Source organism: Urtica dioica, chromosome 10, assembly GCF_054948205.1.
Source record: "Urtica dioica subsp. dioica isolate 48M chromosome 10, U.dioica_male_clone48M_v1_H2, whole genome shotgun sequence".
Taxonomy (NCBI): Eukaryota; Viridiplantae; Streptophyta; class Magnoliopsida; order Rosales; family Urticaceae; genus Urtica; species Urtica dioica.
Window position 1 is genome coordinate 733,496 of NC_142765.1, and position 17,501 is coordinate 750,996.

At 35.1% G+C, this 17,501-nt stretch overlaps 1 protein-coding gene, 1 long non-coding RNA gene and 1 pseudogene across 2 annotated transcripts; 1 reads left to right on the forward strand and 2 right to left on the reverse strand.

The window, feature by feature from the left end:
* Positions 1 to 4,541: 4,541 nt before the first annotated feature.
* On the reverse strand, positions 4,542 to 8,603 carry SMT1 (sterol methyltransferase 1). Its single transcript, XM_089628812.1, has 14 exons — positions 8,466 to 8,603; positions 8,172 to 8,285; positions 7,018 to 7,084; positions 6,740 to 6,813; positions 6,579 to 6,663; positions 6,412 to 6,467; positions 6,271 to 6,325; positions 6,094 to 6,141; positions 5,917 to 6,000; positions 5,713 to 5,829; positions 5,536 to 5,619; positions 5,317 to 5,442; positions 4,974 to 5,071; positions 4,542 to 4,875 (listed from the first exon to the last, which is right to left on the reverse strand). Exons 2-14 carry the CDS (start codon positions 8,252 to 8,254, stop codon positions 4,824 to 4,826), a joined length of 1,029 nt encoding a protein of 342 aa, XP_089484938.1. The 5' UTR covers positions 8,255 to 8,285; positions 8,466 to 8,603; the 3' UTR covers positions 4,542 to 4,823.
* Positions 8,604 to 12,106: 3,503 nt separating this feature from the next.
* On the reverse strand, positions 12,107 to 12,804 carry LOC149382832 (secreted RxLR effector protein 161 pseudogene; annotated as a pseudogene).
* A 3,544-nt stretch (positions 12,805 to 16,348) lies between these two features.
* LOC149382833 (uncharacterized) lies at positions 16,349 to 17,245 on the forward strand. The gene is made up of 3 exons (XR_016301699.1): positions 16,349 to 16,405; positions 16,492 to 16,548; positions 17,180 to 17,245. It is a non-coding gene; the product is annotated as an uncharacterized LOC149382833 (long non-coding RNA).
* The last annotated feature ends 256 nt before the right edge of the window (positions 17,246 to 17,501 follow it).

Below are 17,501 nucleotides of genomic sequence, written 5' to 3' on the forward strand. Positions count from 1 at the left end.
CTACCCTAGTCTGATGCAGATGTTGTTCGCGGAGCTTGGCTTTTCCCCATCAACTCACAGAATCGTTTTGAAGTACTTGATTGATGGTGCATGTAAACCTGTTGAGATTAAAGATAACGGTCAATTGAAAGCTTATTTGTATTTGAGGAAAATGATTCCTGACGTTGGAAGATTTCATATGATTTTGAAAATATCTGAAGAGCCGCGGGAAGGGCATGAGGCAGCAATGGAGAGCCTAGCTTCTCCAGAATTTAGATAAACTCCTAACACGATTGAGCCAACACAAGGACTGGATGACATGAATACTTTCTACGAGCCAACGCAAGAACATAGAGAGTTTCATCCTCCATGTGGAGAGTCCTCTCCTCAACCACATAGATAGACTCCTCCTACTCCGCCTCCTCCACGTAGAGAGTCCCCTCATTCCGCTCTTCCTCCTCCTCTACTTTCCCATTCCGCTCCTCCTCTTCCTCATCCAAGTAGCGATGAGCAAGTGCTGGATATCAATTCCCATGTGACACTCCAGCTTCATAGATTATACGCTAGCAAATTGGTCTTGCAAAAACAATTGTAATTGAATTATACTCATGAGTTTGCATGCCATAAACAAACATTGTACGTTTCGGACAAAGTATTCGTCTAAAGAATATCTCCATGTAGTTTGTCCGGGAGAGCATTGTAAATGGAGTGTTCGAGCAATTAGAATTTTTTAGGATTAAAAGATAATTATTAGTTTTTCATAATACAATAATTGTTAGTTTACATGTCTACAAACTACAACAACTGTAGACATGCAAGTCTACAGTTGACATAAATTATAGACTTGCAAGTCTATAATTGACAACAATTATAGATATTATAAGTACACAGTTACTCCAACTGTAGACGTCTATATCTATAATTGATGTTAATTGTAGACTTATAAATCTACAGTTTATGACAGTTTTTATTACAATTATACATATAAATCGAAAGTAATTCTCAATTCTGAATTTTCTTATTCAGGTTTGAGAGTGAACATATTTTTCCTATAAATGAAAGACAAGGATATCATCCTCAAACCACATCCGAAGTAGTGGGAGAGGTTGTGAAGCACAAGTGCATAGATCCTTCAATGTTGACTCCAAGACATGAGCATTAGTTTTCCACCGCCGCATAAGTGGTAGGGTGATTTCTGAGACTTTTTGACAAAGCTTCAGACTAGTCAGCAAAGGTAGGCACTCATAGGCCCATACTTGAAGCGGGTAGACAAAACCCGAGAAGTTGATTTTCTGCTTTGACTCGACCTTGGAGGCCATCTTCAGAACATACTTCCGCGCATGTCCGTGGAAGACATTCCAAGCCACGATCCCCAATTGATGGTTGTTGAATTGATCCAAGTCCTCCACAAGCACTGCCCAAGACATGTTTTGGATCGGGGTGTGAGCTGGAGCGGTGAGGAGAATGTTTGTGAGAAAGTGAAGCAGTAACAACTTCACTCGCTTTTGAGTGTTCTCCCAAGACTTGCTTTTATTGAGCATCGATGTCAACATCCTGCGATTCTTCACAACGCCTCCAAGGAAGATTTCCTTGTACAAACTACCGTCCACATCGGTTGAATAATCACAGTGATTGTAATCATCAATGTAGCGAAGACCAGCAATCTCAACGAACTGCTTTGCTGTAAAAGCTCTTGGTTCCCTACCAATCACTATGTAGAGCGCGTCATCTGAATCGACCCCATCAAAATCACCCACCCTCATCATTAGGCGATTAATAATCTTAGATGATTTGGTGATTTTTGGATGATCAAGGAATTGGCCGAAACATGACGCGCTAAACAGCTCCTTCTCCTCAGGAGACATGGCCATGGTCTCCTCAAACTTGTCCAATGCGCCGAAGAAGCTGAAATTATGGTCCACAATCTCTTCTTCGGGGACAAATCTCACAAATCCCTGCATATGTCAAGAAAAAAACATGAAACTCTACACAAACAATCCTCATATCACCAGAATTATATTTATACAAATAGTCCTCATACAAAAAACAGTCTACAATTTCTGGAATTGTAGACTTTTATGTCTACAATTCTTGTGACTGTAGCCATTTATGTCTACAGTTCATATAAATGGTTACATTCACAAGAATTGTAGACATAAAAGTCTACAATTCCAGAAATTGTAGATGTCGAAAAAAAGTCTAAACAACAAAATGGTGTGAAATTGTAGACATAAACATCTACAATTCTAGTGACTATAGCTATAAATGTCTACAATTACAGAAATTATAAGCTATTAAGTCTTCAAAACACAGAAAATGTAGATCAAAGAATTCTACAATCACATAAATAATAACCCAAACTCAGCTTTGCATGCCATCAAAAAGTTACCCAAAATGCTCAAAGTGAAAAAATGTACCTCATTTACAGTTGCTTTTCATTTTCGGAGTTCAAATGGCGATATCTTATCTGAAATTTGACGCCGGCGATTCAATGACTGGTTTTGGTTTCTTCACTCGACGAGACATTGTTGGCTTCTTGGCGAGAGACTTCTTCGCTGGAGAAAGGCTTTTCTTCAGCGGCGTCGGACCTTTCTTCGTCGTCATCGGACTCTTCCGAACTGGCGCGCGTTTTTTTACCGTCATTTTCTGCGATTTAGGGTTTATAAAAAGGTGATTTGTAGAGACTTGAATGAATAATGAAGATTAGCAACGAACCTGAGATATTTAGGAGAGATTAGCAACAAACCTAGCGATTTCAGCGACGTGGGTGAGGGTTTCCGGCGATTTCGGCGACGTGGGTGAGGGTTTTAGAGAGAGGAGAGAGAGCGAACCAAGGAGATGAAAATGGGTTTCATTTAGGTTTTGAAATATTAACTGACACTATTCTTTAATGGGGGTGTTTTAAACAAAAAAGTCAATGGAAAATATGTACTTGCTCACTTAAGCAACCACTAAAAGTGTCCAAAACAATAAACTCTATATTTTGATCCAAATCATTGAAATGAGTAGTAGATCCGACCATTTCCCAATAAAAAAAAGAGTCATAGTGCGATGGAAAATGGCCTCAACTAGTAGCAATTTTAATAATTTTGACCAAAATATTAGTAATTATGTTTTTGGACACTTTTACTGGTAACTGTAGACTTATATATCTACAATTGTTGTTAATTGTAGACTTGTAAGTCTACAATTTAAGTCTATAATTTTTTACAATTGTATACTTTTATGTTTACAGTCACCAATAATGTCCAATAATATAATTGATATTATTTTGATCCAAATTATGAAAATTGCTATTAGTTGAGGTCGTTTCCCTAGTGCGACGGTGCGAATTCTATTGAAGGACGGCGCTGTAAATAATAGTTGGAGTGATATATTATATTCTCTGAATAATAGTTCCAAATTTTAAAGATAATGAACAAATAATTAAATAATTATTATAATGTGTAACAAAGTTAATGATTCGAATAAATCTTAAATATAGATAGCAGAGTGGTCCTCCTAACACATAAATAGTCATTTTTACCTTTATTTTTAAATATCACATAGAATCAACTTAGAAAGAATAATACAAGCATTTACAGTCTCTCCCTCTCACTGTTGTGGAATGTCATTTTATATTCCACAATTTGAGCACATCAATTTCACCCACGAAATAGTTGCTTTGCTATTTTGCTGTAAACCATTTTTTTTTTTTTGTATTGGATGTTACTTTCAATCAAGAAAACTACTACTTTGATAATTGAAAAGGTGAGAATGACTTTAGTGAACTTTGGCAACAAAAAAATAGTTAAAATATAGGGGGGGACCTAATTGGGAAAAAAAACGCAGAGCTTTTTGGACTTGATTTGGGAATTGTGGTGACATTAGGCTGCAACAATGGGTTTCTTTGTCTGATTCAGTTAGATAATGGTTATATGGAATATATAATTAACCTTTTATATGACTCATTGTCAAATTGTCAAATATGCATGTTTCTCTTATTTATGATGAGGTGGCTGTCTTCTGATAATGAGCCTGATAACAATATAAAAGGTTATCAGACAAAACTTTTTTTAATTTTCAGACAAAAGTAATGAAACTATTATAAACAGTAAAAAAAAACGTGAAATAAAATTAACAAGAGCAAGAAAAAATCCCGTAAAAATGAAATGTTTGTGATATTTAAAAAATCAACATCTTCAAATGATATACTAAGAAGAGTCCATTAAATATATATAATCACGTTTACACTTCGAAATTACTATTTAGCCAACGTTTAGTAAATATTCGGTAAATAACCATATCCACGTATTTACACATTTAAATTTATGTAAATATCTCATCATTTTATTGCAACGAAAAGGCAAATTAGCAATGTCACGTCATGGCTATTTACCAAACGTTAACTATTTAGTAATCTCAGACATCTGAACTGACTAGTTACCTAGATTTTTGTATTAAGAATGATGTATTAATGTAATTTGCTCTTTATTTATTTTTATTTTTTTTACACAATTGACAAAGTTGAACGGTAAGCAAACTTACTCTGCTGAACCCAAAGCAACTTGGGGTTGTGCGTATGACCCAAAAAAGGACACGTCTCTATTAGAAGATGAAAATTGGCAAATGCTTGATACATTGACGACCAATGTTGTTTTGTGAAGCATAAGGTTGAACATTGTTTGGCAAGCAGATATCAAAACTAAATAAACACTCATCAATAGATAAAGCTTTCAACAAAGACCGAGACTAGTAAAACCTATTATTACATTAAACACCCTTAAACCAGACTCGTTTTCTTCGAAACATAATCCTAAGCGCACACACACACACTCGTCCACCAACGGTCGAATCTCAACTCTCTAAAGTGGCTTCCGGGCCAAGAAGAAGTACATCGGCGTGAAGATCTCTTTCCTGAAAGCAATAAAAACAGTTCGAAGCAAAAACGTAAGGATGATTGTTTATGCGTTGGTTTGTTCGTATGAGGTTCAACATGGAAGATGACCACTTACTTTCCACCTTCTACGAGCCCTTCCGCGGCTTGCTCTAAAAAGTTTTGAACTCTCTGGCTTCCCTTTGGAGCTAGCCCGATTGTTTCGAGGACTTTCACCTTTAAAAACCAAAAAAGGAAATGTAATGATTTATTTTTATTTTTAACAGATTTTATTAAAATTCAATTCAATTGCCCAAAATTAGCAGGAAAAAAAAAATTAAAAGCCCTTTTAATAGGTATAAAAACTTGATGAAAATTTCGGATAATGGTTATAACATATATTAACCGAAATTTTTAACCTTTATCTAGAGCTAATCCAGTGCATACTAGGTAAGAAGAGTGAATTTTGAGACGGAACGTACCATGTTTTTGGTGATGAAACGACCAACGGCAGTTAGACGGAAGCTAGTGAGAGAGAAGTGGCTTTTGTCCAAAGGTAGGTACCAAGGAACAGGCGAGTCTGCTGCGAGATCTTTCTCCCAAATCACCTTTACACACGAAGCTCAAAAGAAAATTATCAGAGAGATCAAAGAGATGAGAGGAGATAATATTCAGCCTCGAATATGATGTTCGTTATTTACCTCAAACCCTGCTTGCTTTAGAGCTTCGAGGCATTTCCCTGTCAACCTGATGTCTGGGAGGCCATCTCCGATCTCAACCTCTGCCTATACACATCGAATCCAATTCTTAAATAAATTAGATAAATTGAGAAAGAAAAGGAAAAAAAAGATGAACAATGAGCATCGAACGATTCTTACTTTGATCTTTTGATGTTCTTGGTTATTGGGGTCGAACGCGTCAGTCATGCACCACTCATATGCAGCGAAATACTGACCGGGCTTCAAAACTCTGAAGATCTCTTTGTAGCATCCGTACTGACCACGTGAAGAAACAAAAGTAAATAAACTCATAAAAAAATTGAATAGAAAGCATTGTTAAGAGAAAGAGAACAAGAAAAATACTGCATCGGGTGCGTGGCAAGTAGCTTCGATGGCATACACTGCGTCGAACGAATTCTCGGGAAACGGCATTTTCATGAAGTCGGCCTGCAAAATTGAGCATATCCCTTTTAGTCTTAAAAAAAATCTCAAAGACGTCTTCACAGAATATATTGAAATCGAAAAGCGAATATCACCAACCTTGACAAAGCCACAGGTCTTGTCCACCCCTGCAACTTTGTTCAATTCCTGCGAGAGAAAATTGACGCTTGTAAATCGAACCACTTTTGAAACTTATAAACTGAGCACATTGATAATCATATTTCTAGAAAAAAAAAAAAAAAAAAGTAATAGTCTACATTGAAAAACAGAACACACCTTTCCTCTTGATATCTGATACTCATTGTTGTTCAACCCCGTAACTGAAGCTGAGCTGCAAAAAACGAAAGAACACGTATAACTTCAGGAGCTTGAACTTAAACTGAAATAACTAAAATAAATAGAAGATAATGTGTTCACCTGAATCGGGCGATTTCTCTTAGCGGACCCCCAATTCCACACCCCACATCTAACACCTAACAAACGCGCAAAAGGTTAATTTACGAGAACCACAACACAAGGTAAACCTTTCTTCTTATTCTTCTTCTTCTTCAATATTTGAGCGTTCTGTGCCAAAGGGAACAAACCTTCTGTCCAGGCTTCAGTGCTAGTTGTAAGGCGAGAAAATGTTCGTGCCGCTTAATGCTCTCTTTCAGAGTCTCTCCTTTCCATCTGCACAAAGAAATCGTTACAGCTTATATTTAATGTATGGCTGAATAAAAAAAAATTAAAAAAAAAAAATCAATACCTGTGGGCAAAATGGAAGGACTCTCCCCAGCCAAATTCATAGAAGCTGGTAACAAGATCATAGTATTTGTTGACCTGGAAATTAAACGGGAATTAGCAACGTTACTACTATGCATACCCTTTACCTCGATCCAAGTATTATTACTCATCATAGGAGCGTGATAATTTGAGATCTGTATCAGTTAATTAACCCATCTTCTTTTGAATGCTTGACGGAGCTAGTCAATCTATCGGTCCTTTTTACTTCTTTTTTACTTGTTGCGAAAGCTAATGGCTTACCATGTCTGTGTAATTGGCTTTTCGCTCCTCCTCTTCACCTCCGTAACAGACATGATACTTCTCATATCTGACCCAACATAAAAAAATGTCAGGTAGCTTATAACAACCATGAGTCAGTTTATGGTAGTAAGAAATTACTTACTTAGGAAATAAAAAATCAAAATAAGATGTGGTCAAATCCCATTTAAAATTCTGATCAAGCTCCAATCTTTTTCAATACATCACACAAAATTGACCACCCCATACAAACATATTAATGATGCTTATTTAATTAAATACCATGCTTCGCCTAATTCTGCATAAAAGAGCCGGCAAAGCTACTCTACATAGGCACATAATTTTCAACTCTTAGCATTATTAATGTTGCCAAGATACAACCAACCTAATACTACTTTAGGAAATATTAATAATAATAATAAAGAACTTGGATCTATAATTAACCCATGAAGAAAATTGTAAGGCCTGGAAAAATTCAGGCCAGATCTGGATCCTGGAAGTAAAAAAGTCATAGCTTTTACAACTTTGCATGTACAGCTTTTGAGGGATGGCCAACTAGTTGAAAACTCTGACAAGGGACCAAATTCTCACTCTTTATTTATTTCTCTGTATATTTTGTGGTCTCAAAGAAAAAAAGTCTTGTTTTATTTGTCTTTAATTCTCAGACTGTACAATAAGATCCACATCACACAGTGTAGAAGCATTCATTGTTTATATACAAGACACATAATAAAACATATATATATATAATATATAATATATACACATACAATCCAACATCAAATGCCGTGACACCACATATCAGATTCCTCTAAACATTACAAATTTCCTCCAAAAATTGACAAGAGTGTTAATGACTGATTACTGTTGATTTTGAATCTTCATGCATGATTAGAAGAGCCAAACTCGGTAACTCTATTAGCTTCACTGACTTAACTATTACTGATTAAACCACACAAATTAAGAGGCTGAGATAGAAACGAAACTTGATTAGTGAAATTAGTTTGACTTAGGCCTTGATTTTCGTAATTAACCCCAATATCTGGCTTTGTTGGTGTGAACAAGCAATCGCAACTTCAAAAACTGGCAATGACTCGGAATTTCGCAGATTGTGAAATAGGAATCGCAAGAAGAAAGGTTTCAGAGAGAGGATTTACTGTTCAACGGCGGAGAGAACTTCGGTCTTCTCGATCTTTCCGCCGAGGCCTGACGCGAGATCCATTGCTCCGGCTTTCGACATTTCTCTCTCTCTCTCTCTCTCAAATGAAGATCTGTAAATCAACAAAACAAACAGATATTTGAATTTTAGCCTTAAACAATTATGAAGAGATGGGAGTAGAATATAAAAAAAAAAATTAACAAAAGCCACTTTTGCATGCGATCGTTGTCTGTGTATATGTAATATGTATGTATACATTCACGTATATACGCATGAAAGAGAGGGTATTTACATTCAAGTGTAGGATCTGAGAGAAGTTTCAGATGAGAAAGCCGTGAAAAGAAAACAGAGATTTTTTTTTATGAATACAAGTTGTTTATATATATACGAGTGGGAGGCAAATGAGGGAAAGGAAAAGTCTTAATTTATTATGATTTTTCTTTGAAACTTTTGTTTTGGGGCTGTTTACTTAAATTAAGTATTTTCCAACCCATTTAGTTTGGATTATTTCGTTTTTGTTTATTATTAAAAATTGAATTGTTTGTTGCTTATTTTCTTCCAACTCCTCGCGGTCAGTGGCCAGCGGCGGAGATAAAATTCATAATTAGGGAGCAATTTTATATAATAAAAAAAATATTCTAATTTTATAAGTAGTGTGTAAAGAAAAAGATAAGAGAGGGCATATTTAAAAAAAATCATATAATTTTTAACCACTTTAAATATATACAATGATTTATTTGAGCTTGAGAATGTAGTTTTTAGAGTTTGAAAATGATATATCGTAGTTTCAAACATAATTTGAGCAACTCATATAAAAATATGAAATATATATAATCAGATAAATTCTAAAGTTTTATTCCTTAAATACTGAAAAAATGTAAATAAAGATTCATTTCCATTACTTTCAGAGCTTCTCTAATTAAAAATAGTTGTTGCTAAAGTTTTGTGGACTGGAAGGCTTTTAGAATGTTCTAAGTATGTGTCGTTCTAATATAAAAATAAAAAATAAATAAATTTAAAAAAAAAACATTTACAATCATAGTCGTTGCTTTTTTTTAATAAATTTTTAACTTACTAAGTCATCCTAAATATCACGTTTTGAAATATAGTTAACCTTTGAAAACTTATTAAAAAATAGTCAAACAGATGAGTGACACTTGAATAAATCGACCAAATTTTCCATAGTCTTTTCAGCTTTTTTTTGTGCTACAGTGATTCGTCACTTTCTCATACAGTTTTTTTTTCCTTATCAAAACATCAAAAATCCATATCTTCCTCATACGAACTCGAAATTGAGTGATTCCAAATCTTACGAATTCGTAGCGAGGAGAGCTTCAAAAATAGACCCATTATGTTGGATGAATTATCTTATCTACTACTGTAGAATTGCACCAGAGTTCACCATTGATACATTAATTATCATTAATTGTCGATTTTTTGAATTATTTAATTTTTTTTGTTAATTATTTCATGTTTAATATAAGGATATTTAAGTCAAATATAATTGTCATTGGCTATTTTCCTAAACGTTTGCAAATGTTGGCTATATCTCAATTTTATAATTTAATTTTGGTTACAAATCTACAATGCTCATTTTTTTAACACATATTATGTTTTATGCTATGGGCCCAACGGATGGCTCTCGATATGGGATATGTATTCTTTCTTCTCTGTTTATTTACCGCTTATGTCGAATTCGTCGTTTGCTATATGTTCTTTACACTTTGTAGTGTTCGATTGAAGATCAAAGTTGACGTCATTTTCACCACTCCGATATCATATCCGTCGTGCGAATCATAGTCAATTGAACCCGTTTTAAACAAAGGATTTATATTTAATTGTTTTTTTTAATGTTTTTCTTGTTTTTTATTTTTCAATAATTCAAAGTTAGACCTGATTTTCGTATATTCGCATCTTTGATCATAGTGGTTTTACTTACATTATCTATATTTGAATCTCATGCTTGTTTTTTTTTCTTTGTGTTGATATCGAAATATGTAAAATAGAAAATAAGGAGTTTTTTTTTTCATGTTGTAGTTGTAATTGTGTTTAAGATCCACTCTTCAACTTTTATAAGGAGATTTGAATATACATTGAGCTTAAGCATTTTTTGTTCTTAACATAATTGTTGATGTGTGTAGAGTTTTAGAGAGGTTTGTGTCATTTTAAGTGCTACAATCAAATTTTTTATAAAATTTTGCTAATGAACTAAGTTATTACATATAACGAAAGCAGAAAAAATAATAAAAATAAAATGATTACACAAAACAAAAAAAATGTATTCAACAATAATGTAGGAGCTATGGAGATTGAGGGCATACTTTTGAAGAATGTACATGAGACGACGATGTCTTTAACCGTATGATAATAAATTGATTTGTCTTAATATGTGTAATTTATTCTAAAAGAATCACATAATTATGGACATTTAAGAAATTTGTTTCTTATATGAATTTTTTTAATTTTTTTATAATATGTGTTAATTTTTAAGTAAAAACAATTTTCTTTATTTATTTAAAAAAAATGATTTTAGTATAACGGTTTTAGAAACAAGCTAGCTATATATGCTAGTTAAAAATTAGTCAATTTTGTCAGTCAAACTCAGACCAAATAAACAAAAATAAATATTTACAATAGGGTAAATTTACACTAAAAAATCATAGCTACAATAATTAAAAAAAAAATTAAATAGACGATACTCCTATTTTTATTTATTTTTTAATAATTGATCATTAGACGAATATTTGTGAAATGCTAACAGACAAGATGTATATCACATCAAATCAAAAACGTCAAAACCTTTTGAGAAATTTTCCATAAACAAATAATAAAACATTGTCCAGAACTCCAGAAGATTAGGCAGATGGGCAGATGTTAAAATCTTAATAAAGCAAAATAATAATAAACAAATCAATTCAAAAGAGAATCCAACAGAGACAGCGAATATGATAGCATTCGTGATGGCTGTCGCCACGTCAACTCTCCACACACGTGGGGGGTCCTTTATCCACGTGGCTGTCTACTTTTTCTACTTTGTTAATATCCCTTTTATTTTTCTTTTTTGTATTTGTTAATTGTATTTGTATCCCCGACCCAAACTCATAAGAAGAGAAGAGAGAATATTCGATTTTATATTCAATTACTTTAGGCTCCTCATCTCCTCTCATGCACATGCATGATTCATTAACAAATATTTTTTTGGTGAGTAATAATAATATATAGTTCCCATTGGAACCTCACGTGAAGCGTGATACTTTTTCGGTCTTTACCATTGTTGTAATTTTGTCCTAATTTCTATGCAATCAAACGCGATATTTGGCTTTAACAAAGATCAGACACAAGACAAACACAAAAGAAATTGCAGAAAGTAAAAGACACAACCAATTTTCCCTTGCTTCGATCAGAAAGATCTACGTGCACGTTGAGCTCCGTGGGAGGCGCTCAGTCTGTACTATCTTGTCGTCGATTACACCCTCAGCCTCACAAATCTCGTTCTCACAGTACAATACACTCTCTCACTAAAGATTCTTTTACCAGCTTCTCACAAGGAAACACGATCAAGAAGATCGCTCAGAATACAAACACTCAGAGAGAAAAGAGAAGAAGAGAAAACCCTAGGCAACACAAAATGAATGTAATGAATCGTACAAGGGTTTTCTGAGCTCTTTATATAGCACAAAAGCTGAGATCCGGTGAGACCGTAGGATGAAGCCTGATCGTGTGGTTCCGAGTGCGTGATACTTCAATGTCGTATAGTTCAAACGACAGAGCACCAACTTCACCCGACGTCCAACTCGATCTGCTTGTTGGGCCTACCAATTGGGCTTCGGCGAACAAAGATTGCTGGGCTTCCAAATCCAACAAACTCCACCTGAAGCACAGCAAGCTTCAACTCATCGAGACCTTCAGTACAGACTGGCATCTTCTACCACTTCATAGCTCAGTACCTGCATAACAAATTACTCAACAAACAATAAGTCTAAGCAGTGCTTAAACTTAGTGTTAGTAACAATCTTAGTACCCATGTCAGAAGGATTATCTTCAATATTGATCTTCAACAATTTCACAACACCATTTGATATTAAGTCCCTGATGAAATGGAACTTAACATCTATATGCTTAGTTCTTTCATGGTACACTGGGTTCTTGCTCAAATGAATCGCACTTTGGCTATCTGAATACACCACAGCATTCTCACCAATAAGCTTGGCTTCTTTCAATAAGCCTTGTAACCACACAGCCTCTTTAAAGGCATCACAGATAGCAATATATTCAGATTCTGTAGTAGATAAAGCAACAATAGATTGTAGGTTAGACTTCCAAGAAACACAATTCCTGCCTAACGTAAAACAGAAAGCAGTAGTTGATTTTCTACAATCTCTGTCACCACCATAATCAGCATCTACAAAACCAGCTAAGTCAAAACCAGGAGATCTTTTAGCATAGCACAAACCAACATCAATAGTACTGCTAACATAAGCAATCACCCATTTCAAAGCATTCCAATGATCAATACCAGGATTAGACATAAATCTACTAAGCAGAGATATAGCAAAACATAAGTCAGGCCTAGTACTAATCATAGCATACATAAGAGAACCAATGGCATTTGCATAAGGTACATCTTGCATTTTCACAATCTCATACCTAGAAACAGGACACTGGGACTTACTAAGAAGAAAATGAGGTGCAAGAGGCATACAAACAGGTTTACATTGCAAGCTACCAAACTTTGAAACAAGTTTTTCAAGATAAGGTTTTTGATGCAATTTCAGAAAACATTTATCTCTATTTCTAGCAATAATCATTCCTAGAATTTTTCTAGCATGGCCAAGATCTTTCATGTCAAACACAGAGTTTAAATCACATTTTAGCTTATCAATCTTGGCAACAGACTTGCTAATCAAGAGCATATCATCAACATACAACAGAATATAAACAGGATTATCATCAAGAGAAGTAAAGTAAAAACAGCTGTCAAACTCACTTCTAATGAAACCAACACTACTACATAAAGCACATTAGAAGACATGGAATTTAAGACGTTCTCTAAAATGCACGACTTTAATAATCTAAATTTCTGTTTGGATTTTCAAGTCATTTAAAAAACGTCTCAAATAAACTTTTGAAGTCAATAAAATAATGTCTTCAAAAGATATATAAAAAATATTTTGAGTCATTTAAAAAATGACTTGAAATGCGTATATATTTTAAAGAGGTTTAAAGAATGACTTAATAATTTATTTGAAGTTATTTATTAAATGACTTAATAAATTAAATCATATCATTTAAGTCATTCAATAAACGTCTTGTAATATATATAGAAATAATTTTAAAATTATTTTTATATATTATTTTTTAATTTATTTGTACTTTCCACGTAGACAAATAAATCTCATGTGGCAATGAAAAATAATTCCACATGATATCAGTAAGCTGTTACATATAAACACAAGGTCAAAATTAGTAAAAGCAAAGCTTTGATTCATAGCAATTGTATCCATTCTAAAAGCTGTTTCGTAATATATGTAGCTTTACTTTTAAAAACGACAGTTTTTCTTAAACACACATCATATCATGTCGTTGTAACAAAAAAAACAATTCTCCTCCAATCTCTCACTCATCACGATGAACGCCGATGAATCCCCATCACCACGAACGTCAATTTCTCGCTCCAATCGAGAACAAGACGAAGCCGAGGATTTTATTGTCCACCACCAATTCGCCCTTCATGACCCTCACGCCCTTGAAAAGAAAGAAGAATAAGAAAGAAAGAAAGATTTGACCTAATCCCCCCCCAAAAAAACCCAAATTTGAGGCTAGGAGATGGAATTGGAGATGTAGCTGAAGCTGGTGACGAAAGCGCCGTCGGAGAGAGAGCACATGTTCGACAAGGTGGTGACGCAAGCGATGTGGGGAAGCTGAACAGGCTGGTGATACCGAAGCAGTACGCGGAGAAGCACTTCCCTTTGGACTCGCTTCCGCTACTCCTACTGGAACAGCTCCCAGAGATACGTCTTGACCAAAGGCTGGTCCCGCTTCGTCAAGGACAAGAAGCTCGACGCCGGCGACGTCGTCTCCTTCCAACGCTCCCTCCCTGACAACCACCTCTTCATCGACTGCCGCCGCCGTCCCCCCCCCCCCCCCCCCCCCTCCCCCTCTTCCCCTTCTCCGGCAGGTGGGGCCCCCTTCTCCGGCAGGTAGGGCCCCCCTCCTCCGCCCCCCTCCCCCACCATACTCGCTACCGCCTTCTCCCTACCACCACCACCCCTACAGGCACGCCTACGCCCCCCCGACTCCTCACCCGGGCCACGTCTTTTACCTTCCCCCCCTAGGCCGTCGTCTTCGATTCCGTGCCCGTGCCGCCGCAGCACCATCTTCCCAAGGCCACTGCCAAGCGGCTGAGGCTCTTTGGGGTCAATATGTCTTGACTGCGGCGGAACCAGGGGCCCTCGGTGCAGACTCTGCTATTTCTTCTATGTATGCCCTGTGTGATCTGTATTACTTGTTTTTTTTTTTTGTGCAGCAAATTAATGACCATCCGATGGTGATCCAGGCGAGGCAATTTCCTGTCAGGATTGGGCGGTCGGGATGGTGATCCGATGGAATCCTCTAGGTGCTCGACAAAATGTCTAAGACAAAAAACAGCGTTTCTTATAGACTAAGAGGTTTGTTTCCTAAAAAACAGAATTGTATTTTTATCCCCTGCCAATTTGACACTTTTTTTTTATTCAATCATACCCTTATGTCTTCAACAAAAATATTCACAGACCTGCAAATCCATTTTCCAATCTCTGTTTAAGAAACCAGGGCAGGAGTAACTAGGTTTGATTGAGCAAACGTAATAGAAGAGTAAAGAGGTAAACTTATTCTTCTGATGCATTTGAAGTTGATCACCTTTTATTTTATTTACTCTGATGAAAACGATTTAAATAGAAGATTACAATTCGGACGTGTTATTAATATACCTACGTAAGTCAGTTTCCTTTTTTTATTTAAAAAAAAAAAAAAAAAAAAAAGTCAGTTTCCTTTTTTTTCTCTGAAGATGGTTTTGTAGGACGTTCCATTTTTTTTATTAACGTAATTAGTTTCCTTTAGATCTCATATATATATTCAATTTTTTTTATTATTAGTCTTTCAGAAAATAGAGAAAAAATGGGAAACCTAATTTTTTTTGTTCTGAAACAGTTTTCCACGTTCTCTGCCTTCACTATGCCCCCGTCCTTCACGATTTTTTTCAGTCCTTCCCATTGTTCGTCGAGTACGTGCATACACTATTTCTCTTTGGCCGACATTTGCTGATTCTAGCGGTTAGTATATATCTATACTTTACGGTTCCTGGCTGGTTTTTTTTTTTTAATCTTCTGTATTTGACTCTGTGATGAATCAGTCTTTGTTTCTGGCTTTTTCTTTTATCTTATGTGGTCGTATATGTGTGCCCACTAATTTCAGACTTGGTGCCAAATTGTTTAATGTGGACTGATTAAAGTTCTTTCGCATATAGTTGACTCATTTGAGTATCGCTTTTATTATTTTGTCCATGTTCCTCTTTTATTATTTTGTTCTTTAACCCTCTGCGTAGGGGACAGTTTTCTTTTGGAGATTGTCGGGTCTGTAATGTTCTTTCTTCGGCTAAGACGATTTTCTCAATAAAAGACCCGAGTTTCTTTTAAAAGAACAAGTGGGTTAGGACTCTGTTTGTCTCCGAAAGCTCCTTCTCCAACCGAGGTTTCAGATGGGTCATCAGCAGATGTACAACCTGGTTTATTTGGAACCATTACAAAGAGAATAGTTGACTCTTCGAAGAGTACAGTGAAGGCTGTTTCTCAGAACAAAAGACGGTATATCAGGTATGGCTATAGTTACATTTTTTTTCTTGCTATTAGCCACTTTACTGGTTTGTATCTTGAATACATTAATGATTCACATATAGAAAAAAGTCTATTGACTATCTAGCTATATATATTTCCAATTAGTGTTGCATGATCGTGAATTACTTATCAAAGCACTATTATTTTGTATAAAAACTAAATACAAATCAATGATGGTGATGTCAAGTCTGTCTCCTTTTCCATTTTATTATATATCCTCAGTAGTTGCACATTTGTAAAAAAAAATTACCAACTTCGTATGTATGTATATACATGTAATATATTATATGCGACTTTTGAAATTATTGCTATGGGCTTCCCTGCTGGGAATATGAGTTCTGGGTTTTTTGGATATGTTGAGGTTAGCATGAAAAGATCCTTCTTCTCCTTTTGTATGTTTAGTTTTTTACCCTTTTGTAATATATAAAATTGAAATGTGCTGTGCAGGGGTTTTACAGAAATCACATGGAAGAAGTCATTAAATTTTTTGAAACTCATCACAAGGTAATAGCTCCTTTTTGTTGTTATCATATTAATGAAAAACATATGTCTTTCAAGATCCCTGTGAAATGGAAGAAGTCGTTAAATTTTTTTAAACTCATCATATGGTAATAGTTCCTTTTTGTTGATATCATATTAATGGAAAACATATGACTTTCAAGATGCCTGTGAAATGGGGTGTGCTTTTTATATCTTACTAATCAGTCTTTTTTGTTCAAAGGTTTCTTGTGATTATTGCTGATGATATATTTCATGTTTAGTCTTTCAATCATAATCACCCTTTTCTTTTTCCCATCATAATTTATTTATTTATGGTCTATGAGCCCCCATACACCAGCCTTGCTTAAGAATTAATTCATCACAGATGATATGTTGCCTATAGTTTTGCACATGTCATCTCTGTGTCCGAATGTCTAAGGAAATACTGAACTGTCAAACTTCTCTTGTACTTGCTTAGTGAATTAGCTGGTTCAATCTACTAGAAAATTTTAGAGAATGTGAAATCGGATCACAAAATTCCATTGTTTATCATTTGTGTCAACATGGTTAACTTAAATAATATTTTTTGTGCCAAATCTGTAAAGAATTTGTTCTGTACATTGCTGCATCCTTAACTTGCTTTTGACACGTACAGGGGAAGTATAAAGTGTACAATCTTTGCTCGGAGAGGCTGTACGATGCATCATTGTTTGACGGAAAGGTGAGTTGGCTGATGATAGGCTTTTAAGTTAGGATTTCTCAACTTAAGTCCGGCTTTATTGTTAAGCTCCAGTAGCTATTGAAATGACTTGAGGGATAACAATTTAAAAGGCTGATTCTGTTTGGAATGTCCATGAGAAAGTCATAATGATGAATCTGATACATATTATACATTAGTATTGCAATATGCTATTGAAATATACCTCTAGCTTTACGGAAAAAATAGCAACAGTTCAATCGTAAGCCTTTATTTAGTC

Excerpts from the sequence above, each read along its gene's own strand:
- SMT1 (XM_089628812.1), bottom strand. The coding sequence starts at position 8,254 with ATGTCGAAAGCCGGAGCAATGGATCTCGCGTCAGGCCTCGGCGGAAAG. Across the intron at positions 6,664-6,739 it reads TCCTTCCATTTTGCCCACAG|ATGGAAAGGAGAGACTCTGA; the intron begins GTATTGATTTTT and ends TTCTTTGTGCAG. Across the intron at positions 6,001-6,093 it reads AGACCTGTGGCTTTGTCAAG|GCCGACTTCATGAAAATGCC; the intron begins GTTGGTGATATT and ends TCAATTTTGCAG.